The 27,945-nt window shown below is 27.3% G+C and overlaps 2 protein-coding genes across 2 annotated transcripts in view; both read right to left on the reverse strand.

Moving 5' to 3' along the window:
• Positions 1 to 15,612, reverse strand: part of LOC100568628 (inversin) — a 35,214-nt gene extending 19,602 nt beyond the window's left edge. The window contains exons 1-5 of the mRNA XM_003241580.4: positions 15,476 to 15,612; positions 6,336 to 6,517; positions 5,858 to 6,125; positions 1,966 to 2,208; positions 158 to 232 (exon numbers count right to left, since the gene is read on the reverse strand). Coding sequence (XP_003241628.2) covers positions 158 to 232; positions 1,966 to 2,208; positions 5,858 to 6,125; positions 6,336 to 6,494 — 745 coding nt within the window. The 5' untranslated portion in view covers positions 6,495 to 6,517; positions 15,476 to 15,612. The remainder of the gene's footprint in view (positions 1 to 157; positions 233 to 1,965; positions 2,209 to 5,857; positions 6,126 to 6,335; positions 6,518 to 15,475) is intronic.
• A 6,109-nt stretch (positions 15,613 to 21,721) lies between these two features.
• Positions 21,722 to 27,945, reverse strand: part of LOC100160395 (protein pellino) — a 15,187-nt gene continuing 8,963 nt past the window's right edge. The window contains exons 5-10 of the mRNA XM_001946247.5: positions 25,683 to 25,907; positions 25,421 to 25,609; positions 25,255 to 25,353; positions 23,843 to 24,088; positions 23,659 to 23,780; positions 21,722 to 22,917 (exon numbers count right to left, since the gene is read on the reverse strand). Coding sequence (XP_001946282.3) covers positions 22,803 to 22,917; positions 23,659 to 23,780; positions 23,843 to 24,088; positions 25,255 to 25,353; positions 25,421 to 25,609; positions 25,683 to 25,907 — 996 coding nt within the window. The 3' untranslated portion in view covers positions 21,722 to 22,802. The remainder of the gene's footprint in view (positions 22,918 to 23,658; positions 23,781 to 23,842; positions 24,089 to 25,254; positions 25,354 to 25,420; positions 25,610 to 25,682; positions 25,908 to 27,945) is intronic.

Here is a 27,945-nt window from a genome sequence, read left to right on the forward strand (position 1 = left end):
TAGGTACTATACCATTGATTATATAATATGCACGTAGCATACACATACATAGTTATAATCATTATACGTATATTTTAAAATTCAAAGTAACTTCAACAATATTTAACACCCCAATTTTAAAGTCTCCGACTTTCTGTTTCGATTTGTAAGCAGTTACCTGTCAGTCCATCTTTGTCATGCGATTCGACGTTTGCTCCACCGTTCACCAAAGTTATGATAGCATCCGCACTACCTGAACAAATTATATTAAAACCATTTAATGTAACAATTTAAAACCATAAGATTTTATGAATATAATACATAATAAAAAAAGATCAAACAGTTATAAAATAGGCAAAGTATAAAAAATAAAATTTGTTAAGGTACTTCATGTTATTTTAGCAATAAACAGATATTTCAAATTTTTTTTTAATACAATTTACTCGAGTTTATTGAATGGTCAGATTATATAATATATATATTATATAGCTAGTGCGCTACCTATGTTACACATATTATTATACATTTATACACAATTGTTGTATATCTTCCAAAATCTTCCAACAACAATTCAAACATTCAAGGAATTATTAATTATTTCTAATAAATAAAAAAATACCTATATAATATATACCGAGGTATAAAGTTATTACATAATATATAGATTACGAGTTTAAATAATATTACAATGATGAGGGTATTGATTGTCGATATTATATAGGTCATAGTCCATAAGCTATAACCCATAGGTGATCGATATAATGATACATGGTATAATATGTATTGCAGTCGCGACATTAAATGTTCATTAATACTTTTAACTATACTTTAGTTTGTAATATTTATATTAGTTATAACCCCTGTCCCCCCTAGAATTTGTTTTTGTGTAGGGTATGCACCTGGCCATGCCTGCGGTACATTGAACTGGAGAGATATAACGATTAGCGACTATCGTTAATATATTATACAACTCTGAATTCGTCTACAATTCGTTATGAAAAAAATAAAATTGTTCCTACAACCAGGGCTTGAAACCATTACTAAGTTAATCAATTTACAGAAACGATTTTGGATATCAGTTACCGGTTTTATACCAGTCCTGTTGTTAGAGGTAACCAATTACCGGTACTATGTTCAAAATTACAGGTTACCGATAAATGATAACCGCTTCCAAAACATGTCTATACTTCGTCTGTTGAGAGTTGAGTCGTGTGCCTTTTATCGTATTCTGATTGATATTATAGTTCATAGGTAACGGTAACAGTAGGTACTCAGTATTTATAAATACCGGTAATCAGTTCTCAACTGGTTAAAACATATTACGTTATTATAAAAGCGCATTCACAGCTACGCCGTGTGTCGTGTCGTACGAAGGCTTGGTTATTATATGGTTACGACTGGTAACCAATACGGTTTTAAATTGAGCAGTAGTCAATTCTTGGTATACTCGGTTGAAACTTGGTTATTACATGATACTAAAAAAGTAATATCCAATCATAATACGATTTGATCGACACGACACGACACACAACGCAGCTGTGAATCCTGCTTAACGTTTTATGTTAGCTGAAAAATTGTCATGGTAACCGGTAACCGTTAACCGGGAATACAGATAGGTTTATAATAACAGTAACCGATTGTAGGTTCCCTAAAATTCCGGTAACCGGTTTCAAGCCCTGTCTACAACTGCAAATACAACAATACCAAACATTATTATACAGAATCATTTTTTCAATAAAATTGAGAAAAATATTAAATAATACCTACACGATATATTTTTATTAAAACGTATTTACTTTGAGGGGACGTGGTCAGACCAGCGAATCCCAAATTTCCTGACGTTTGGCTTAGTGTGGCTTTCCAACCCAGCTTTCAAAAACTTATTATAGTCGTGGACAAATGCCTCCCCCCCCCAAAAAAAAAAAAAAAATGACGACGCCATTTATATATTATTATGCTTTGGCGATGGTCGTAAATCGTTTATACCCGCGCTGGCTGCCCACAAAATCGGTTGGCGTCCGTGTTTGTCGGCCACGTGGACGTCGGCGCCGAACGACAGTAACAGCTGCAACACGCGGACACCGGTGTTCCGAGCGTCGGCTGAACGACACGCTCCGTTGCCGCACATCTGAGCGGCGTAATGGACGGCGTATCCACCGTGCACGTCTGCCGAACTGGTTGTGCCGCCGTGGCTGAGCACCAACTCGAGAGCATCCACGTCTGCGCACACTGCGAACATAATATAGACACGGACAAGTGGTGAGACAACCCGTCAGCGGAAACAATCGTATTATATTAATATATTATATATTTTATGCGAAAGGGTATAGAAAGTATTTTTACGATTGAATATCCAATTTCGTAAAAAAAATTAACTTTAATAACTTATAAAAAATGACTACTATGTATTTTCAATATTTTTAACTACTCATAAATCGATTGTGTCGAAAACTACTGTTGCGTCTTGTGTAGATATTACGGTTTCCGTTATTAATGTTTTCTGAATATTAAGAAAAGTAGTGGGAATTTTCTACATACGACTTCCAAAAGAACCTACTTAGGTCTCAGACAACATTTTCTACCAAAATAATCACTCTTAATACTGAAGTTTGAAGAATTTTTTTTCTTTAAAAAGTGTCGTCACACAAAAAAGCTCATTGTTATACCAACTGGATTTTCTGGATTAATATTATTATTTGCAACAATTTAATTTAGTTTATATGGTTCATAAGTAATAAGTCATAATAATTATGATGGAATTTAAATAAAAACTTTATTGAATTTTTTTTAAATTAAGTTAAATGTTTATGATATATTAAGAATAATCTGAACTATTAAAAATGAAATGATACAATCTAATGCATAAAACATTTGTTAGACTATACCTATACGTATTTTTAATGGGAGGGGTTAGGTATAATGCATACGGAAAATAGAGTTCATAGGAAATATTTTTAAATATTCATTTGAAACAATAACAAACTTATAGTAGATATACCTACCTATATGTAACGGTAAATTACTATGTAGATATATTTTTTAATGACCCTACCCAAGATGATACACCACGCAATATGTTATAAATAATTTAAAAGTTATTGATTTTAAGCTGACTGTAAAATAAATATTAATATTTATCAGTGACCCAGTAACAAGAAAGTCAAAAAATGCATCAGACGCAGTAGATGTCGTGAGTACCTCGTCATTGAGTAGGTCACTGTAATGGATGAGCTAAAATTAAATTCAATGATAAATCATTGCATACGAAAAACGATTCTAACTTCTGAGCGGAAACGGACTGTCAGCTCATATTTGATTATACACTTTATATTGCTATTATAATTTATAGTAATTTATTTTTCTATTAGTATAATACAATTGATATTCAATAGGTCGAAGTAATTTTTACCAAAAACAAATGGTGTCTGTTAATATAATATTATTTTATTTAATATTACTAAATACCTGCTATTACCTATAGACTTAAAAGTGAATACTATCGTACCACGTAGACTTTCATGATTAGGTTCATGGTATAAATAGCTTAAAATAAATCTTTTTTAGTGAAAAATTCAGGTCTCTAAAACCATTAATTTTTAATTACAAAAAAAAACAACATTTTATCTAAAACTTAATGATTAAAATAAATTACAGTTGTTACGGTATTTTACATTTGACCCTCAAACGTACCATATAGATCTCATTTTCTACCATTTACCAACCTTAAAGTTGAGATTCAAAGCATTTATTACTCCGCTCATAATTTAAAAGTTAATATCACATTGGAAAATCTTAATAAATAAGTACAATATATTTATATACATATATTTTTAAATCGCATTTTATTTTGCTATTTTGTGTCATATTCACCAAACAAATTTTTAGCTTACTAGCTCTGTTATATTTCTGACGTAAACTAAGTAATCGAAAGGAAGTCTATATATGCTTTATATTGCTATCAATTATCAATAGACAATAATTACTATTTTACAAAACACTATATTGTTTAATATAATAAATTTTAATAAATAGAAACTTGTTCATAGTTAAACCATTATTGTATTTATATTGTGTATATGTTATAAAATTGTTGCTAACGTGTGACTCATTTCATATACTCATAATATACCTATTATGATGTCATATATTTTAATAAGTTAATTTATTATGCACTTACACCTGTTTACCGTTTACGGCACGATTCCGACTTTTTTTTATACGATATAATTTATAAACATGATAAAATAAAATAATTCACGAAATATATCAAAACCTATAATCATATAATTATTATCATTGCGTCCTTATTATGATAAACTTTTAATTTTCAGTGTTCTTATCCGCGTTATACACTTATCGATACGCAGCTTGAAAATTTTTCTGTTTCCCTATTCTCTATAATATAGAACATATTGATTTAAGAACAAATTATTAATTGTTATACATATATATTTAAAAAAAGGTATATATTATTATGGTTCTATTGTATTTTGAATAAAAACTTATAGAGAATGACTACCTATCTATGAAAGTTTTTTTTTCATAGTCACGCGATCTTCTATAAAACAATTCCAGTTATTCAAGTTATGTAGCTTAGAATAATAATATATTAAAATTATATTTCCCTATACCTTATTGTGATCGATTTATTATTAGTAATATACCTATGTTGCATACTGATTTTTTTTTATTTCATAGATATATCATGTAAGTATTAAAGTCAATAGTAATATACTCATATTGAAATATTATAAAAAACAAAATTAATTCAAACTTATACATTTAATATACCAACCTACCAGAGGTGTTATGTAATAATATATTGTATATAATATACATGACATACTTGGCAAAGAATATAAATATCATCACTCATTAGTCAGTTATTCTCATTTCTCAGATGAATTTATATAATATGGACAATCAGAGACATTTATAAATTTACCACTTAAAAAAATGTGTCACAATAACAACTATAAGGATAAAAAAAAATTGCAAGAGCAACAAATACTCAAAATGTAATATACCTATATAACTATATGTGACATGTCAAATCTTCAGGTTCGTTGGTCATAAAATAATTTTGTATAATTTAAGAGCGTTACAGAATTACAGAAATGACAAGGGAATTTTTTCATATTTTTTCTATGGTTAATTTCTTATAAACTGCACCACTTATATTCTCTGATCATCAATTTTAATATACTATATTGTTATAATAATATTTAAAAAAGGCGAGGAAAACACACACATATCTATATACCTATATCACTAGAGTCCTACTAAGGAATTTAGGGGCCTTGGCTAATTTTTTGGTGGGGCCCTTAACTTAAAAATATAAATTCATTTTTTGGTATGTTGTTTTATATAATCAATTTATATTTTAAGATTATAAATAAATTATATCATATGTCACAAGTAATTTTATTATTTGATCTTGATTGATATAAATAAATCGTATATGACTATATTAGTATATTACAGTATATGTGGCCCTAATTTTGTCAGCCCCCCTAAGTAGGGCTCTGCACATCACAATACTATTTATTTCAGGCTAACCTAACGGAATACCTACTATAAAGCTATTGGCTGTAATAATTACGAATTATTATAGGTTGTAATAGTCAATACATATCTATAGATATAGGTAATACACAAATACACTACCTAACCTATATAACTAGGTAGGTATATTATATTTATATACCAAACAATACTAAAAAGTACCTACCGATATAATTTCTCGTTATTTAATTATGTGTTACAATTAACATTACATATAGGTAATAATATTATCTAATAAGTCAAAAATCATAAGTCACAACTAATAACTGTTGGTTGATGTGCGTTTAAACTTTAAGATACCATAATTATATACCTGTCGCCCAATGTACAGTCGAGTGACCTTCAGCATCTCGCTTATTTGGGTCCGCCTGGCCGGACACGAGCAGGAATCGAACTAACGGCAAATTACCAGCGATTACAGCCAAATGTAGAGCCGTGTGACCATCGTCGTCGGGTATATCGACTATTGATGGATCGGCTTCCAGCAGAAGCTTAGCGCAGTCTGCATCGTCCTCGTCGTTTTCGGCACAGTAATGCAACGCAGTCTTAAAAACACTATCCCGTTCTACCACTGTCAATGGCTGTTCAAAAAAAATTGAGTTAAATTATCAAAATGCAACACAACGCGATAACATGTGAATATTATTCTGATGAGTTAAATCAATTAATTTCACCATCAACAGTACCTACATTTAATAACATATTTTGATAAATTAATTTATTTTAATTACGTGTGATTGTTGTTTGTTACATAATTTTTGTTATGCAATACAATAATAGTTATTATTTACTTTTTCTTCTAGGATTAGTTTGACTTGTTCGGATCGTCCGTACATACATGCTTTCATTAAAGGCGTTAGACATTTGTCATTGAAAACGTGTGATGGCGACCCATCGAAATATACTCGTTTTCGAAATTCAGTTGTAGTGGTGGTCCGTAATGTAGTCATTATTAATTCGTATTATATCTAACCTAAAACAGATTTTTATTTACATTTACAAATATAGCCAATATAACTGTATAGGTACTTGACTTTAAGATATAATTATAATTTATACAAACATAGATGATAATAAAATTATTATTGTGTATTTGTGTACCTATAATACCTGATTTTAGTATTTTAATTTCTAATCCAGTGCTGGATTACGATCATAATATGAGGAGGGCTATATACCTTTAGTAAGGCCCTTTTACCCGAAACAATTTTTTTTTAAAGTACAGATTTAGTGATTTGTGTTCAATAATACCCACATAAAATTTTGACCCAATATTAATATTAGCATCTTGCATATACCATAACATTTTCAAAATATTTTGACTTATTTTGAGCTGTTTATGGACATTTTCAGTTTCCAATTTTTATTCTATAAATATCAATAACATTTTATTTGTAGTGGAAAAAAGCTTGAAAATTTAATAGAAGGATTCTAATATATTTTTTCAAAGGCACATGAAAAATATTAAAAATCGAATCAAATTTTTTTTTTATAAACATTGAAAGTTCAAAAATTGACAAAATATGTAAAAATCACGAATATTAGCAAATTATTTTGTGTTAAGAATTCGTAAAAATTTTTCTTTTTAAATCTAAGATTTGAAAATGTAATACGAGATTCCTCATAATATTGTCTACCTTTATCAAAAAAAAATGTCTACAAGAAAGTCAAATTAAATTTATATGAGCGTTTGAAGGTCATATTTTTACAACATTGGATATTGTTGATTACTCATGTAACGATTTTCTACTTTTGTTGTAATTCAAAAACGAATACTTGTAGATTCATGAAAATTTCACTGAATGTTTATTTTATCAATTCCTATATTTGATAAAATTTTCATAATAATTTAACTCGTTTTGAACTATTTACGTACATTGTCAGTTTTCGATTTTTTTTTTTTGTTTTTTTTTCTATAATTGTCAATAAAATTGTATTTGTTAGGTAAAGAAGCGTGAAAATTTAATACAAGGCTCCTGATATATTGTTACAATAGCAGATGAAAAATATTAAAAATACATAGGCACAATTTTTTTTTATAAGTAATTTAAGTTCGAATTTTGACAAAATGTAATAAATATTTTGTAGTTAAAAATGTATAAAATATTCAATTTTTATATCTAAGGATTGAAAATTCAAAACAATTTTCCATGTGACCATCTAAATAGGTTATATATAAATTACTTTATTCACAAAAATATCATCAAATATATACTTAGTAATATCATAGGCTGACTGACCGTCTTCGTTCAGAATCGTTTTTCCTATACATGTATACCTCATTGATATAATATCATTGCAATGATATTATATCAATGAATTCAAATATAGCACCATCCAATATAGTGACCCACTTGCAGATCGACATCCACTTGTTACATATTAAGTTATATTATAAAATTTATTTCTTTACATTTAATTTGTTTATAGTTTTATAAAGTAAAACGAAGTACGATATTTTTGTACTAGTCAAAATATGTGTTTGATGTTTGATTTACTGGCCATTAACTTACTGTTAAACTGATGGGTAATTATATCCACATATATTATCTCCACATCTATATAGATTGATTATAATAATACACGTTCGTCATCGAATACCAAAACCTATTTTTGGTGTGTTTATAACAACAATAAATAGTTGAATTGAAGAAAAAATAAAATAAATGCTTCGATTTTCATCTTTAATATCTTTTTGAGCGGGGAAGAGAATCTAGTTGGTACTTTAAAGAAGTCAAAAATAGAAATTTCCAGTAATTTTCAAAAGCGACGAGAAAAACAAAAAAAAAATGAAGGAAAACGGTAATTATACACAAGATTCAAGTTTTTGACAAAATGTATTTTTAATGTTTTATGTAACTAAAAAAAAAAAAGTATAACTGTAGAAACATGACATTTTTTTTAATTATAAATTATTTATTATTGGACAATTATTCGTCGTTTTCTATAAATATTTATATTGATTTTATCCATGATTTTAATAAGAATGCATATACCATTATGCGGCTTTTGTAGTGTCTGGCTAGTTTCTTATAAAAAAGAATTCATTCCGTTCCTTGTTCCTAAGAAAAAAAGAATACTTTCCTTTGTCAAATGAACGTGTTCCTCAGTCATCTTTTAGTTCCAAATAAAATAAAAATTCTTATTTAATCATCAATGTTTTTTTTTTGCATACTTTTTTAATTTTTAATTACAATATATACCTATACAAGTAAGTATATATTAATTATATAATTGTAATTTTATAATTATATTTTGAGATTTTCTTCAAAATTAAATTGTTGATCTGCGTATGTCGACTGTCTCATCGTTTATTGTTATAAATAATAATAATAATAATAATGACTAATTTCTATATAAATGTTAACTTATACCTAACCCATGAGAAAACATACCTACTAATAGAGTGACTAATGACTAACGAGTAACGAAGAACTTCGATACTCGATAACGATCACTGTCTAAATTATTGGAACTATAGGTACTCTATTTCAAATGAGAACGCACCACATCGTACATCGTCATCAGAGGCGGCCAGCAACACGCCCCTACATATTATAGTTATGATAAATTGTTGAATACTATTGTAAGAATACACTCTGAAAGTTGGTGTATTTTTTTATTAAAAAAAAAATAATAATAAAACAGTTTTTTCTGTTCAAAACGATGCGTTAAACAAAACAAATTGTTTAGAACACAGTTTGAACTGTTTAAAATTCAAACAATTTGTTTTGTTTAAGACATCGTTTTGAACAGAAAAATACCGTTTAAAAAAAACCACAATATCCTTCGGATTTTACACTCTTTTAAACAATTAACAAAACGTTTGAGTTATTAACTGTTTTAAATAGGTATATTGTTGAAACTAGATACCTATTTAAAACAAGTTGCTTAAAAATCACCCAAGCTGTATTTCTAAACAATTGTATACTGTCAAAAACAAAACTACAAAAATAATCATCGAAATTGCCAGAAAATTATGACTTTCCCCCCACCCCCCTAACCTTATCTCGGAGCCGCCCCTGCACTCTGGAATATAGTCATGTAATATTATGCTCCGTAAAGTTACATATATGTATCAGTTAACAAGTTAACAGAGGTCAATATTATTGAAAAAATACAGTGCCCCCCTGGATTTTTAAAGATGGACGCCCTTTTTATTGGTATATACGATATACCTACCTGTTTAAGTAATGATAGTCGTGAAATTCGGATGGAACGAGAAAGGTACACAGATTGGCGGGCCTTAGTAATTGTTAAAGAGATATGGCATGTGTGGCATATATTGTCAGTGTGGTTTTTAAGGCCGATAGGTAACTAAGTACTACAAAAAATAATATATAAGACATAGCATAACTGATAAAAGTTATTGGAATGCTAAATATTTTTTTAACAATCACATATTGAAATACTATGATTTGCAGGAAGCGAACAAATGTAAGCCCTTATTTAAATTTGGTCTAAAAATTTAATTTTCATAAGGCGAAAACATTGAAAAAACTATTGACTGTGAAGCAATAAACAAAATGGAGTATTTATTTTCAAAGGCTATATGTACATTCTGGAATATTTATTATATGGACATAATATGGTCTATGACCTTGTCACATGATTATTTGGAAATCGATTATGCACGCAAAAGTTGAGCGTTAATTTTATTCGGACACACAATGACGCAGTATAGTAGACATTAACCGATGTCTTGAGGTCGAGGTCGAGTGTTTTCGACCCAATTACCATTAAAATAATAATCGGCTAGCCAAAGGTCAATCTTTTTGATTACCATATAATTCGCGTGTACAAAGACCAAACGCTTGTGGTGGTGATGTTATCCTGAATGGCTAGTTTTGTATAATATCTTATGTAGCATTAACCCGATTTTATTATCGCCTACTTTAGACATTTTCTAGTCATAAAAAGTCTATGCTTTTTTTTATCAGTTGACCTCATTGTGCCACAAGAAGGATGCCCTACTGAGTAACAATTGTATAATATCATATTATAATAGCTCGTTTAATGGTTATTTTTACAACTTGTATTGTTTATTTGATAAACTCAAAACACTAAAAACAGTTGTATTTCAAACGAATCTTAAAAATAAGGTAACGATTAAACAGTTTATTAATTCCGATAAAAAAATACTTTTAACACAATTCTTGCGATTATACAATTTATGCTATAACTATAATAACTACAATAACTTATTATGAACACTGTTTATAATTTTCAAGCAGCTAGGTACCTACCCTATTGGCTATTTCATAAGAAAATATGGATAGATATTTAAGACATAAATAATATTTTGAGATATACTTTTTTATAAACCAAATGAAGAAAGGTGATGGGTCTACAGTCCTAATTTGGGTTTTTCCATTCACAGACATTTATTAATTCGTTCAAATAAGTACATACCTATTCTAAATACCGTAGTATTAGACTATCATAATATTTAATCTTCAATGCATTATTTTTGGATTTCAATAGGGATCAAATTAACTTAATATATAAATACAGCTTTATAATTTATATAACCTACATTTCCAATTTCCAAAGACAGTTACAAATTACAATATCACGTCAAACACATTATCACATTATTTCAAATCTATTAACCATAACATTACAAATCAACCCAGTTCAACATTAAAATTGAATGGTAAAAAATGAACCCAAATGATTAATATAACTTATCAGTTATCTGTAAGTGTGGATCTATCATTTTCTGTTATTATTTCTGCCAATATTCATCTTATAAACCTATATATTATTATTTTTGTGAGTAACTTAAATACATTATAGGTATATTATACGATTTGGTTATAAGTATCATCATACTTTACATACATTGTAAATATTCAGCTTAAAAAAAATGGAACTGATTTTTATCTAAATTAGTTATATTATTTTGCTATGTAACTTGTAACTTTTATAAGTTAAAATAAATTAACTACTTTGCCCGGCCTTGCAATATAGATAAGTGATAACCACCTACCCAGTGGCATAGCTAGGGGGGGTTTTGGGTGTTTAACCCCCCCTCCCCCATCCCATTTCATAATCTTTTCTATGCCACTGTATCAACACCATACAACAATAATATGAATAGGAGTTTTCACTTTATTACTTAGATCTCCCTAAAAAGTGATTATACATACTAGGACATTTTTTATATTGCAGTTGCGCACTGCCATTATAAACTTATGACAATTTTTAGGTTAATTGTAGTTAAATTCCTAAATTACTGTTCTTGTTTTTATTATAATATAGATAGGTATTAGGTAGGTATAATTTTATTATGCATGGCAATTTTTGTTCACATAAGTAATAAAACAATTATATAGCTTATAGTTTTGAAGAACTATTACTTTATTTTCTTGTATGAAATCTAATACTTTTGACTTGTGGCTTGTGAGTACCTATTAAACTACGACTACCTACCTACCTATTAAGAGTCATAAGGTAATAATTTTAATAAGGACAGTAAAAACTAAAAACACGAACATTCATAAAAAAAGATAACGAAGTTAGTTAAACGTGTCTAAGAAAACTGTTATAACAATTAAAAGAAAAATAAATAATTTTTAGATAGGTAGGTAGGACGTAGATACTAACAATTTGTATGAAAAACATTAGGTTATAATAGTCTGTATATTATGTAACCTACCTACCTGTAATAGTACTACCACTATAAAATACTTCGTATTTTTAATTGTATCCTTTTACAAGAATAAAAATGAAACCCATAACTAGGGAGGTACATATGTAATGAAATATAGCCTATAGGTTAGCATTCAATTCTAAAATTCTTCTTTATACCTATGTATTATTCATAACAGCAGTGGATTTAAACGAATTAAGCAATTGAGCGCCGTTTCTATATAGATATTTCTACCCATATCATATAGTAATCGCACAGACAATATTCAAGAACACTATCCACTAGGTATAATAATTATGACTTATGAGTCGACTGTAGATTATATCCCATAAGCTTTGAAGGCTGTTTTTGAATATAAAAAAAGAAATAACGTTTCCTGATAACTTACTAATTCAGTTTTACCTAAATTAACATAAAGTGCGCATTTGCGCAACAACAAATTTATCATTTATCAATAATTTTCAAAATACTTAACTATCGAAAATCACAATGCATAACTTCTGAATTCATTCGGCTTGATACAAATGTGTACCAACAGTTCAATACAAGTTTCCTCATAAGTTGTAATTAAAAAAAAGTTTTGAACGTTCATCCACATTTTTTTATAAGTGTTTGAAGTTAGAATTTTGACAAAATTCTACTATTTATATCTAAGATAATTTAAAAATTTAATACAAGGTTCATCATAAGTTATTCTACTGATAACAAAAAAAAAAGGTTAATGGAAAGTTAAATTAATTATCTATGAGCATTTGACGTTTAAATATTTTTGACATATTTTGATATTCACTCGTTTCTTCTCAATCGAATTTTAATATTTCGTTATTATTTAAAAACGAATATTCGTATATACTTATTACTACAGAAATTTTACAAAATATTTATCTAATAATTTTCTATACATGATAACATTTTTAAAATACTGTAATTCCTATTGAGCTTATTTATAAACATTTGAAATTACAGAAATTCAAAAATATTTAAGATTCATAGGCAAGATTATCAATACAATTTTTTTTGCAAAAAATTATGGTCCAAATCTTAAAAATGTAATACAAGGTACCTACGGCATAATAAGTTGTTAGACATATTATAAATATAAAAATACATATTCACAATATTTTTTGATAAGAGTTTAAAATTAGAATATTAATGACAACCGTTGTGCATTTTGTAGTTAGAAATTAATAAAAAATGTTTATTTTATACCAAGGTTTGAAATTTAAAAAAAAAAAATCCTCACAAGTTTTTCTACTTAAAACAAAAACAAAAAGTTTACCGGAAATTCAAATTATTTTTACTGAGAGTTTATAGTAATTTTTCGACATTAAATATTCACCAGTAATTTAACAATTTCTCATCGAACGAATTTCTTATTTTACTTTAATTCAAAAACAATTATTGTCAATAGATACTTAAAAATGTCACAAAGTGTTTCTATTATCATTTCCTATACATGATAAAAACTTTAAAAATATTTTGCCAAATTAAAGGCATGAGACATTTTTGTCATTTTTTTTATAAATGTCAATAAAAAATTATAGGTACGTTAAAATTTAACTTAATAGTTGATAGGTATAATAACAGTTAAAAAATATTAATGATTTTTTTTTATAAGCATTTAAAAATGTAACGAAATTGATCAATATTTTGAAATTTGCTAATTATTTTTAGATGTAGTGTATAAAATGTTTATTTTTTACAGCTAGGGATTGAGAATTTAAAATAACGTTTCTCATAAGTATCATCAATTAACGTTTCTCATAAACGCAGATTTTTTAGGTATTTTAAGTTCATATTTGGACGAAATTAGATATTTAAATGAAGAATAATGATTTTAGTTATTTTGTTGTAATTTAAAAATACTGTTCGGGGTACCTACTTGAAACTTTTAAAGCGTAGGTATCATATAAAATACATATAGTTTGATCAAATTAATACAACCAAGCTGTATGAGGTACTTTTTACTAATATTACTAATTTAGTAAAATTAATTACTTTAAATTGCAATAATATTATCATAAAATATATAGATACATAGTAATATACCTAGGTTGACAGACCGTCCTCACTCAGAATCGCTTTTCGTACCTATACAATGATTTTACATCATATATTATTAAATTCAAATTTAACACATCCATAAATCCAGTACAGTGGCCCTATCGTAATTTACTGAGGGTATATTAATATTAAAAATGTTATATTAATTTGAGTGATATATTCAGTAAACTAGTAAATAGTTAAATTATACGAAACTACATACACTACTACGCTATTACCTATACTATTCTTTATTTATAGGTACATAATGTAATGTGTATTATGAATTAAAGAAAAAATAAAATACGAACGGTATATTTATATTTTAGAAATACAATTAACAATACACTGCAGGTAAATAACTGCCTAGTATAAAGTCAACACTGTTTTATTTTTCATTAATTTTATTAAATCTACAAATTAGCATACTTATATTTTTTACAGTTTTACAATATACCGACTGTCTGATTAAATATGTCTGCATTTTGTATTTTATTCTTAAAATTAATATTCTATAATTACATAGATATAAAGTTAACTTGATTTTATCCAATTAACTGATATGTTTTATTTTATGTTTACATGTATTTTGTTACGTTATTCTAATTTATTATTGGTTGTGAGGGGAGCAAAGCAACATTACCAATTTAAAGCACTTTTAGCTTATGGGCGTCCCTGCGTTATAGGTAGGTACTCGTACATCTAATATTAAACGTAGGTATTAACATGGGTGTAATATTCAAGAAGTCAAATAGGTACAATTATATATATTATTACATATTATTACATATTATTAAGTAAACGATTTGGATTCGGTAATAATAAGGGTGGTTAAAGTACTTAAAGCTCAGGAAAGCCCCATGAATTTTATGAATTTTACTAAAAATAATAAGTTATTATAGTCTTTGAAAGATATTTACCACCACTTTATTTGATGAGTTAAAGTCTTTTTTCTAAATATTGTTTTTCACAATATTTTAAATAATTTTTCTTCTATAAATCTAGGGAAGAATTGAAGAATGTGAAATAATCATAATTGTGGTTCACGAACAAGGCGAGCTGCTTTTTTTGGTGTGGCATGAATTGTGTAATTTAAATTTGTGGTGTTTTTAATATTTTTCCTATGACAAAAAGTGATTCTCCCACCTCTGGTTACGGTGCAAACCTCTCAAATGATAAAATATAGGTATCAACTAAAAATATAAATAAAATTCTTATTAAAATATTACGTACCTTCAACGAATGACCAACATCAGCTGATTGTTCGTATATTATATTTCGTGAAAACAGCAAGGCGTTTACTTACCGATGGCACATGACCGACTGTGGATTGTGCTCGCTAACTGTAGTCTAATGTCTTGGCGAGCGTTTTGTCGAAACGTTCCGAGCTGCGAGTCGTCAAGACAACCCAAACACACGAACTCGGAACGAAACACGATACCTACATTATTATTATTATTATTATTATTATTGTGTGCGGTATCCGTTTAAAATCACCATCGACATTTGGCAAATGCTTATATGTATACATCTACCTACCTATATCTACAGTTTTAAAATACGCGATGTCGCGATTATATAGCGCCTGCATTATTAAGACGCATTATTTTGTAATTATAATATTACCTAGTATAACAGCCCGATGTAGGGTTTAGTTTTGATGACTGAGCAACAACCATAACTGATATAGCAAGGCCGTAACTGAAAACAAATTTTGTGAGATTTTTAAAAATATTTTGTTTTAAATATAAAATTATTCTTGTTACGATTATATAGTCAATATTATATAAATACAACTGCTAAAATGTTTCTTATTTTTAACAAATTTCGGTGGAGTCCGAACGTCAGGTAAACCCCCTATCCTTAACTGGCATGTTGAATAATAGAACATGTCTTAAAATGCCAGTGTTTTAATTAACTAATTACATGGTACCTAATTTTTAACGTACAGCGTGTTACCTACAGGTGTTACTGTAAAGTTGAAAAATACCTATTCGATTTGCCGAATTATGGTTACAATAGTCAAATGGTTATCAATTATTACTATTGGTTTTGTTAAAATTAAATTACAAGGTTCCTCTAAACCGGCAGAAGATATCTGAACTGAGGTAGGTACACTAAAACTACTAAAGTGTTAGCTCCCCCCCCCCCTGACATTTCAATGGATTTCTGCCTATGCGTATATTTCAAGATGATATTATTGTAGCTGGTTCTTTCCACTATCATAGAGCATAATGCTTGATTAAGCAAATAACAAAATGTAGATAATGTATTAAAATATATCAATGCCTAAAATGAGTAAAATTAAAAAGTGAAAATTTTTTACAAATACCTACATATCATCTATATTGAATATTTGAGTGTTGAGTCGTCACAGGTTAGATGAGAATTGCTTACACACATTAACGAAACACACGGATACTATTAAAAAGCCATTGTTCCAGACAATAAAATGTTGTTAAAATCATTTTTATGTTTGATTACATAGGAGTTATACGACATTTATTCCAAACTCTGCAAATATTATTTTAAAACTATTATTGTACCTACATGATTTTACGGAATGGAAATAAATGGAATTAAACAAATTTTCAGTCTACAACTGAACATACGTACATGGCACATACATGGGGATTTTAAAGCGATTAAGAAGATGAATATATCGTCCAATGCATGTACCACAGTACCAGCACTTCGTAGATTATATGTGAGTCACAGAAAGTCACAGAAACGTTACAAATTAAGTAAGCGAGAACTTCATTGAGATTGCTTTCAATTATATTTCCCACAATTTATTGTTGAACTAATAATAAAAGAAACCAATAGATATGCATTTTGAGTAATTCATTCCCTAAAAAATCTTAACGTTATAAAAAAATACAGTTTGGCATAAGTGGCCTTTAACTATTTCCGAAGTGTACATATATACATTTTTTTCAATAATTTTATATCCTAGTTTGGGGTATACTAGACTGGCCTTTTATATACCTACCTTGTATAGAGGGCGCTCTTCACGTGTGACTTGTGACTGCACGATAATAATTATTAGGTATTGTAGTATATTATATCAATACAGGTACATGCCACATGGTACCTGTAATTTAAAATTTTGCTATTTATTTTCGCGAATTATATTATAAAATATTATTATATTAAACTGGCTGATCCCGGCACTTCGCTGCCCGTTAAATGTACCAACTCTACTCAAACTTTATTCAATTCTTCATTTAATATTCGGTGTATGGTGTTCAAAAATCAAAATGTATCTTAACTTTTCCGTTTCCCAGAATAAAAATTCTGATTCGCAGCAATATATTATCAGGTAGGCAATCTACCTGCGGTAGATCGAGGACCCCGTGCTGTTTTGTACGTATAAGTGTATGATTTAACTCTAAAATATCAAAATTCAAAGTTATACCAAGTTGTAGTACAAAAAATAATACAAATCAACAAACATACCCGATTAACCAATATATAATACACTTTTATTATTTTAATATGCAATAATAAACTAAATTTTTATTTTATTATTTAGTTGATTTTTTTTCTGCACCAATGTCGCCATTATTGTATTTTTTACATCCAGATTTCCTACTTTTCTGGTGGATTTTCCTAAAATTTTCTTTAGTAAAAACCTTCTCCTAACGAACATCTTAAAAAAATATTGAGTTAAATCGGACTAGCCGTTCTCGATTGCTGAGGTATAACGAACATTTTTCACGCTCCATTTTTATATATATAAATTAGTTACAGTCCCACGAAAGCCCTATAGGAAAAAGAGTTAAATGATAATAGTACGGTATTATTGTATAATTGTACATACAATGACAACACTAATGTGATTATACTGTACCTACATCAGTGTTGTATGTCTGACCGGCAGAACTACCACAGATACTCTATTATAGCCTAGCCTACTAGTATCCAAAGATAGTATCTTAAATCGTGCTCATGACTAGAGCTTGTTATAAAAACAATTTTTATGGGTTTTCGTTACAAGAATAATGGTTTAGGTTAGGGATTTTATTTAATTTCTTATATTTTGAATTCATGTACAAAGTCATAATATAATAAACTATAATAATATACAACATATAATTTATAAGATTTTAGCTCATAAAAATAAAGTGATACACTGACACAACATTTCTGTAAGCCCCGTTCACACGATCAAATTATTTGATCGTGTGAACGGGGCTGTAGAGATTTGAATCTCACAGACAAATTGTATGACATTGCAAATTAGGGGAGACTGGCTTAATATTACATACCACTTTTTAATTTAAAAAAAAATTGAAGAAATAATGTTAGTTAACACATGAAACTTGAGCAGCATTTTTGTATTTATATTATACACATATTTCTGAAGTCTAATTGTACATTTAATACAAACAAATAATTTTAATTCACTTTTTTTTAAATGTACCTACCTACTATGTCATTTGTATAAGCAACCATTGTATACTGGGCAATAGAAATAAATTATAAAATTTTTGCAATTTAATAGTTTAATCAATTTTTTTTATTATAAATAGCAACACTTTAGAAATATATTTTAATATAATTAATATAATAATATAAATATGAAAATAATATAATAATAAACACTGCTATGTCATTTTGCCTGATATCATACAAGTTTTTTTCAAAGTTTTTATGGCCAAAGTATTATAATAAGCTTATTTATAAAATAATTTTAGTATTACTTGCCTTTTTATGTTCAACTTCAAATAAAAAAAATTGAAGGAACATAGTTTTATATTTTAAAATTAATTTTTAAAAATGATTAAAAAAAAATTTGATAAGACAAAAAGCCACAGATATATACTAATATATACTATTAGTATATATCTGTACTAAAAAACACATTTTTGTTATCAAATTCTCTGATAAGGTCAAAACCTGTGGTCACTGTATACAATTGTATGTAGGAGGTTTTTTGTCACGCATATAATGCGGATTTGGTTCGTAAATATCAATAATTCTAATCAAAACATCAATGTGTCATATTACTCTAATATGTCATATTAAGCCAGTCTCCCCTATATTTTAATTATCAAATACCTCTTTCCACCCACACATTATGGATAGATTTAAATATGAGTAGGGTAATTAAAAAAAAAAAATTAAAGGTCAACTACTTTACTAGTTGATAAAAAAAAATAATTATCAATACCTATAGATATACAATACCCAATTATATAAATATTAAATAATACAATATTATTATGTATACCTAATGTATACAACACTTTTAATAGAATATTCATCTTAATTAGAATTATTTGTATAGCTATTAGTAGCAGATTGGCAACATACAAATAACGATAAAACATACTTGTAATCATAGGCACAACTATGATAAAATTCTGTGGGGGCTACAGCCAAACTAACAAAACTATTTATTTAAAATAACCCATAGGGGGGGGGGGGCTATATCTAAATCAATAAGGGTTATTTTTAGGGGGCTGAGCCTCTCCCCTAGCCCTCTAGTTGCGCCAATGCTTGTAATTTCTTAACTAACAAATAATACAACATAATTCCGTTGTTCAAAGAGAGTAGAAAATAAATTAAGGAGTACAGCATATTCTATTGAATTTATAATGATCGGACCACAGTTCAGTAGCTGAAAATAAATATTTTATTAATTTAAAACACAACACAGGTTGAATGAAACAGGTACCAGTATTCAGTAATAATTGTAATGATAACATCATTACTTTTTCAAACATAATCATAAAAATAATTAATAACTATATACCATAAAATATTTTCAAACACATTTACATTAAACTAGGTTAGCATTTAGCTAAGTACAATAATTATAATTTATCAATCACAAGATGTTAAATTATCAGAATATGTTATCAATCTATTTGATGTCATCAAAATATTACATATCTTTACTAAATTTTTATTAAAATAGGTAAATAAATTCGATAGTTTAAATTAAAATAATTAACGAATTTATTATCTATACATTATTACTGTGTAAAACATAAATATCATAGTACATAAAGTAAGTAAAATATTGTATTACCCACCTAATTATTTTGCACTAAAATTTTGTAAGCCATTTGTGGTATTTTTTTACATAATGCATTTAAAGAATGAAGTTTTTAGTGCTTGAAAATTACAATTTTCTCTTGTGAAAACAAGAACATTTTGTCGCTCATTAACCGTACCCAATTATAAAATAAATATATTTTTTTTTATTAAATTAATATTAAAGATTTGTTAAGCCAATGGTGACGTGGCATGTACAGAATACCATGTATATTATATTTATAAGTTTACATATTAAAATATTGTTGTTAACAACCTGCAATATACTGGGTTGAATCAGATTTACCATAAACATTATGTGTGATAGGTTTTCCATGATTTTATATTATGTACATAAAAAAATATTTCAATTACTCCTGATGACTATGAGCAGGTCTTAAAATTGCTTTGAAATTCAAAGTTTGAATAATAGTTGAACCTAATAAAAGTCTTTAACACAAAATATGAATTTTGTCTATACAAATGTTCAGTTTTAAAATAGTAATCAAGTAATGCCACAAAGAAATCTCTATTGTTAACAATAAAATATATCTCGCTCAGTAGTTTATTATTTATAATATTAATTTTGATTTTGTGATATATAAAAAAATCATTTAATATTTTATTTGGAAAAATATTAATTTTAATGGAGCAATTTAACTAACTCATTTATTGAGTATTGAGTGTTTAACATGAACAGAAAAACGTTCTTCTTGAACTGTATGAATAGGAACAATTTTTTTTTTTTAAGTAATTTTTCAAGCACTAGAAATATTATGAGTACTGATCATTCTGTTTTACAGCATCAAAATACATTTTTATCATCGGGAAAAAAATAGAATGAAATAGTACATCATTACTCAAACAAAAAATATTTGTGTAAATATGCATCATAATCTAAATCTCTATAATAATGATGATATTAATAATACAATTAATAATAATAATAATTTTAGTAATAATACAATAAATTAACATATTTTTGAAAATAATTTATCAATATAATGGCCATTATTGCATTAGATATAAACTTAATTACATTTTTTGAAAAAAAAAAATATACAGTTTGAATGAATGACTGCAAATGCTAAAAAACAATTTATAATAAAATGTTGAAAATAAAATATGAATCAACTGTAAACAAAATTTACTAATAGCAAAGACTGTTCACATCTATAAGAGTAATATTCTCTAACTGTTTTAAATGCCTATATATATATATATATATATATATTAATATTACCACAATTAATTTTAATTATTTTCAGCAGTTTGCAGTCTTGAAATATCACACCGGATTACACACCAATTAATTATATTTTAACTGTGCAATTAAATATATTATATACACATTGTATATGAATACTATTAAAATATTGTACTTTGAAGCATTGTTTTTGAATACGGTAAGAATATACACATTTAAAAATTAATATATAATATTCTAGTTGTACTTCTGACAAATACATCTCAATAATTTAATCAATACATTACTTAAATTGATTAAAACCTTAACTATATAATTAAATTACATTTAATTATAAAAAAACCTGACAATACTCCACATAAAATAAATTCAAAAGTAAACATTTAAATATAGATACTAGGGTTGCCATTTATATGATCCTAAGGTTAGTGATCATAATGAAATAAAAAACATCATTGTAAAAGCAAAATATTACTAAATTCACTTAGTATCTAAAAGAAAAAATTTTAATTTCTCACTAGAAATATAAAAAATTAAAGTATTCTATTTTTATTATTTGAAAATACTTAGGCCTCTTCAAACGCACAACTTCAATTAATAGTGCTCATGTATTTATTATTTCAACTTATAAACCCAACGGTGATCATTAATGTCTTCTTGTTTTTCTATGCTGATTAAAAAACATCATTAAAAAGAAATTTAAAGTTCTCATTATTCTTGGTTATAGGAAATATATGTAACAGAGCCGATGAAAATTAACTTTTACTCATAGCAACCCTAATAAAATACTTGATAATTAAATTTAACTATAGCTTATAAGATCTTTAAAAAGTAACATTGTTAAGATCTTCAAAAATTGTTAACATTGCAAAAGATATTCAATAATAATTTTAAAACTAATACTGAGATTTTTTTTCAAAACAGTTTTTTTATAGATAGTTACTATTTTAAACTGCTTCATAAATCAGACACAAAAATAATATTATATTTATTAGAGATTACTGGTACTACGCAGAAGTGACCAAATAACATAAAAAATAAAAAATATTAAACTAAAAGCAAAAGACAAAAAATAGTTAAATAAAATAGTTTTAAGTTTACAAAATGTCATAACCTAGTTATGCAGTTAATGAAATACAAATAAAAAAATTGTAATAAAAACAATGACAAAAGTAAAACTCACAAATTGACAAAAAAAAGCTAATATTATCACACTACCTTTATAAGGTCAAGGAAAAATAAATATTAACTATAAAAAGAAATCTATTCATTTTTATAATTATGTTTAAAAAATGTACTTCTTAAACTTTAGTTAAAAATTAATTTAACATATCCCGGATAGCCTTCAAGTAGTTTAGCGCAAAAAGGGCAAAATGCCTCAAATCCATTGGTTCCATAGGGTATCCCTACATTAGACCAAAATCTATAAAAAAAAAAAAATAATAAGAATAATAATATTAAATATTTTTTACATTTTTTTAAGTTTAAAGTTTCCTGTTGTTGTTTTTTTGCTTACTATTATATTATAATAGTTAAAAGTTAATAATTTATTATAACTGTTATTTAGTATATGACTAGACTTAAAACATACCACATTATTACAGAATGCTGTAGCCTCTTGACCACAAATAACTTTTTGTAGAATAAGCTTATTATTATATAGTTAAGAAAACTATTTGAAATTAAATTTGCATCATAGAAAATGCTTATTTGTAATAAGAACTATACCCAGTTCCAAAAGAGAACAGTCACTTTTCGTGCCTACAACTGACGGCTGCTGCATCGCAAAGGTCAACTTCCCCCCACCTTGCTAGCCGACGTTTCTCGAAAACGTTGACGATCTTTGGCTAGGAAGTTGGGGGGAAGTTTGTCCTTTGCACTGCAGCTACCATAAATTGTATGCACAAAATTGACCGTTCTCTTTTGGAACAGAGTATAATTAATGATATGATTAATTTGGAAAACAATGTCTTTGAATTAATATACATTGTATGAGATATAGTGTATTAGTTAATGAATGTATGGATTAGGTGTTATAATCAAAAATATAAATGTAACATAAAATAATGTTGTTTTCTTTTTTCAATTAAATATAAATATTCTTAAAGTTTGTTACAATATGAAGAGCAGAAAAATATTAAATTATATAATATTCAAATCTTACTTGACCGTTTTTTCTGTGGCCACGTGACCACATGGGTTAAAGGCATATAAATCTGGCTTTTCCTTATCCTGTACATAAAATGAAGCCTCTATGCCCATACTCAACTTGGCTATACCACCCACCTATAAATTAAATATTTAATTAAATTTTAAAACTAACAAATATTTATCAAATTCCAATTTACTTTTAAACACATTGGGCATGTTCTACTATTTGAGTCTTTATTTAATCCCCATGCATGACGACCTTGGACATGACCACATTGTAAGTAAGCATATGGCTGTTGCTTTATATCGGCAAGTTCTGAAGATGCTACAGCAGCAGCATGGTCTTCCGAATGATGAGGAAATACTAATGTGTACAGACCAACAGGACATGTAGGTCGTTCACGATTTGTCCTTTCAATCAGCTTTTTCAAGTATTCTCTACTCTAAAATGTTAAATAATTGAATACATTATAATTATATAAAAATATAACTTATTTTATATTATTTTGCAATTTGGGCAGGTTAGGTCCTACTGTCTGTTAGCTGCATAAATGTTACTCAAGACACTAAATATAAATTATAATATATTACAAGTGAAAAGCTATTTTGTATTTAATTGCACATTTATTCAGGCTGATGGTATGACAATATGCTAAGTACAAAATTTAATTTAAGGGATAGAGACTTAAAATAGGAAACTTTTCAGTACATATTATATTTAAGCATATTTAAGTATTTTTAGAGCAGATTTAGCTTGGTTAATTTAAAGGTGATTTTTGGTGAGGAATAACAAGCACCAGTATGATGCAAAATTACGGAATATTTAATATGATACATGGATGGGCAATATCTTGAATAGGTACCATCTTTTGTACAGTCATTTAAGAAGAACAAGTCTCATTAAAATTGTGGTTCTCAACTGGTAATCTTTAAGTTTTTTAAAAAGTAGTTAAAAAAATTCGGGTATGGGTAAATTATGATCATGTTTTAAATTTTAACTTAACTAAAAATAAAGCTCATACAAGACATCATATCAATATTGAATATTGTGAATTTTTTATTTAGATATATTTGTATTTATTTGTATGCATGAATTAACGACAGTTGGCTTTCTTAATACAGTATAACAAAAAATATATAACATAATTCAACAAACATAATATATCAGTATTAGAAATTGTATGAGAACATTATTTAAAAAAAATAAAGATTAATGTCACCTTGGTAAGAAAGATAAATTATTATTTGCTAAAAACATCATTCTTATTTTTGAGTCATTTTTGTGAAATTGGTTTTATTAAATTATTTTTTTATGTTGGTGTGTTTATATAACTAATAATTATACTAAGCTGAATAAATAATATTTTAGTATTTTACATTCAATGAATTTTAATTACTGTCATAATTATTTTTTTAGAGATGTAAATTATATTAGATACAATATATTTTACTGTATAGTATCTTTTATCATTACTCTAAGTCTAATATAATATTGCAATTACATATTTAATATTTATTGTTACTTTTTAATAGAAATTAAAAAGTATTTAATGGACAAAAAAACATTTAACCGTTACATTATTATAGGTGCAAAAACATTTATAATTACAGGAGATAAGCTGAGTCCCTCTGCTGACCTCCAAAGCAAGGTTGCACCACATAAATCAATCAATGTTCCATCAGTAAGAATATTGTCTGAATCATCAACCTAAAAAAAATATAATTAATTATAACAGGTATATATTTAAAAGTGGTGTGATGTAGATGTTACTTACCATATCACCTTTAAGTTGAGCAGATCGAGAACCACGCAAAGAAAATAATTTACCACAAACTGAAACCTCTAACCAGATACCTGGTTCTGTATTTCCTTTGTGGAACTTTCCACTTGGATGCATAACCAATACTCCGTTAGTAGTAAGAGCATCAATTTCTTCACCGTCTTTCCATTTAGTTGCTTTTTCCTAAATTATAATCAACCAACAACTCAAAATACAATATTTTATTACTAAATACTAATTGTTAATATCTTATTACCCCTAAAAATATATTTCTAGAAGAATCGAATCCTGCTGCATATAAACGAGCTATATTGGTATTTTCACGGTCACAAATTATGCGGCAAGCAAATCTAGATATTGTACTTGCTGCAGCTGTCTTTTTACTATCAACAATAGGTACATTGTTAACAGCTGCAGCATTCTTTTCCGCATTTGTGTCCATCACTACAAAATCTATTGGGGAATCTGATGAACGGCCAACCTACAAACAATAGTGTAATACAAGATTTATATTATCAATATATAAATTAATTATTATCAAATGTAGATTTAATTTTGTAAAATTAAAATTAAATTCATTATTTATATATTTATTGGCATCACGGTAGATTATAGAGGTATACGCATGACTATCAAAATCGTGTCCCGAGACATATGTTTTAAGAAGGTTCTCACCACTAGATCGCGTAACAGTCTTTTGGCCCTAACTAAAATGTTTATTTATATTAATATTATAGGTAGGTACGTATTATATTTTGTCTACAACGAAATATGAATTATATTTTATATTGTAATACAATTTTCATCATAACGAAATCAAAGTATAATAATAAATTGTTTATTTATTTGAATGTTTCAATTGTTTTTGTGTAAAATGGTTAAGTGTTTTATAGTATATTGCAAATCTGGTTATGCTACTTGCAAGGATAAGGTAAATAAACCATTAAAATATAATCATTATATACATTTTGAAAATATAATTATTGGATACATCCAATGGTTAAATTAAAAAAAATGTACAGTGGTGCAAAAATGAAAAGAAATGTATGTAACTGCAGATACCTAATTATATACCTACCTACCTACCTTATTGACTAGAATATAATTAAAGGGGTACCTATGTTAAAATATTATTAAAAAAGAAGACTTCAACCTCCCCAATTCAAGCACTGGTTACATATGCTTTACGGTCTTGTAATATAATTTATCATATTAGGTTTCAATGTTTAAAGCTCCTACAAAAAAATCAGATTTTGATAAATGGAAAAAAGCTATACCAAAAAGGGATATTGAACTAAGCACAAGATCATTTGTTTGTTCAAAGCACTTCAAAGAAGAAGAAATTATATGGTTTTGGAGTTCTGGAGAGGGAGACTCACAAATAAAAGTATTTAATAATAATGTGCCGCCGTTTACTTAAATCTACAAAATGTGAGGTTTGTTTAAGTTCATTTTTAACTAACTTAGATAGTTCTGATTTAGCTGTAGCAGAGCTTGTCAATATGAAGACTCAAGGTTATTTACTGAATTGTAATATTTATTTATATAAATTGTTTTTAAATGCTGAATTTTAATTTGTAAAAAAATGTTATATTGTCTGATTGTTATCAAAGAACTCTCACAGATATCATAACAAATGTGAACTTAAACTTTCCATGTGACAAACACAAAAGTAGTGTGATGGCAAGTTGTTTGCATTATTACATTCGTATGCGAATGAGGCAATATGAAAGAGAACAAAATAGATCATCCAAAAAAATATCCAGAAATAAAAAAAAAGTATCTAAACTATGTGTTACTTAGTTTTAAATACTTTTAAAATATATAAATATATAATCAGGTAATAAAAAAGTTACATTTTATTTTAATTGATATCCTAGCATTGTCCATTATTATTTATTGATTTTATAATTTTACCTGAATTTGTTAATGTGTACATTTTATCTAGTATAACGTCGAATTTATAATACATGTCTTCATTTACATTAATTTATGTACAATTTTGTTTTTTATGAGACTTTTTGACGAGTTTTTGTTCGTTTAATGTATGAAATCTGTATTTCAAGCATAAAAATTAGGGCCAAAAGACTGCAGCGTGATCTACTGTCAAACCTGTGAATAAAACACATTCACTGGGACAATTGTTTGCATTACGAATATACGGCCGTGCATATACCTCTATAATCTACCGTGCTTATTACTCATTTTAAAATTAAAATATCAATAAAAGTCTGTGAGGAGCACAAGATGATTTGTTTACCTTTAAATTTAATAATAAGACAGTTGACTCAAATATTAAAGAAAACAACACAAAATTGGTTCTGCAGAATACTGGATTTCAATGTTGTATGTTTGTAAGACAGAGGCCATAGGCATCATTACGGTGAGAGGTATCAATTTCTACCCCCCAATTCCATCCACCAACTGCTCAGAGATTTAATTAGAATTCATGCAATTGAATTAAAAATATTATTCAATAAGATTTACTTCAAATGGCCACCCCTGACAGAGGCAGCAGA

This window comes from Acyrthosiphon pisum, chromosome X (assembly GCF_005508785.2).
Source record: "Acyrthosiphon pisum isolate AL4f chromosome X, pea_aphid_22Mar2018_4r6ur, whole genome shotgun sequence".
Taxonomy (NCBI): Eukaryota; Metazoa; Arthropoda; class Insecta; order Hemiptera; family Aphididae; genus Acyrthosiphon; species Acyrthosiphon pisum.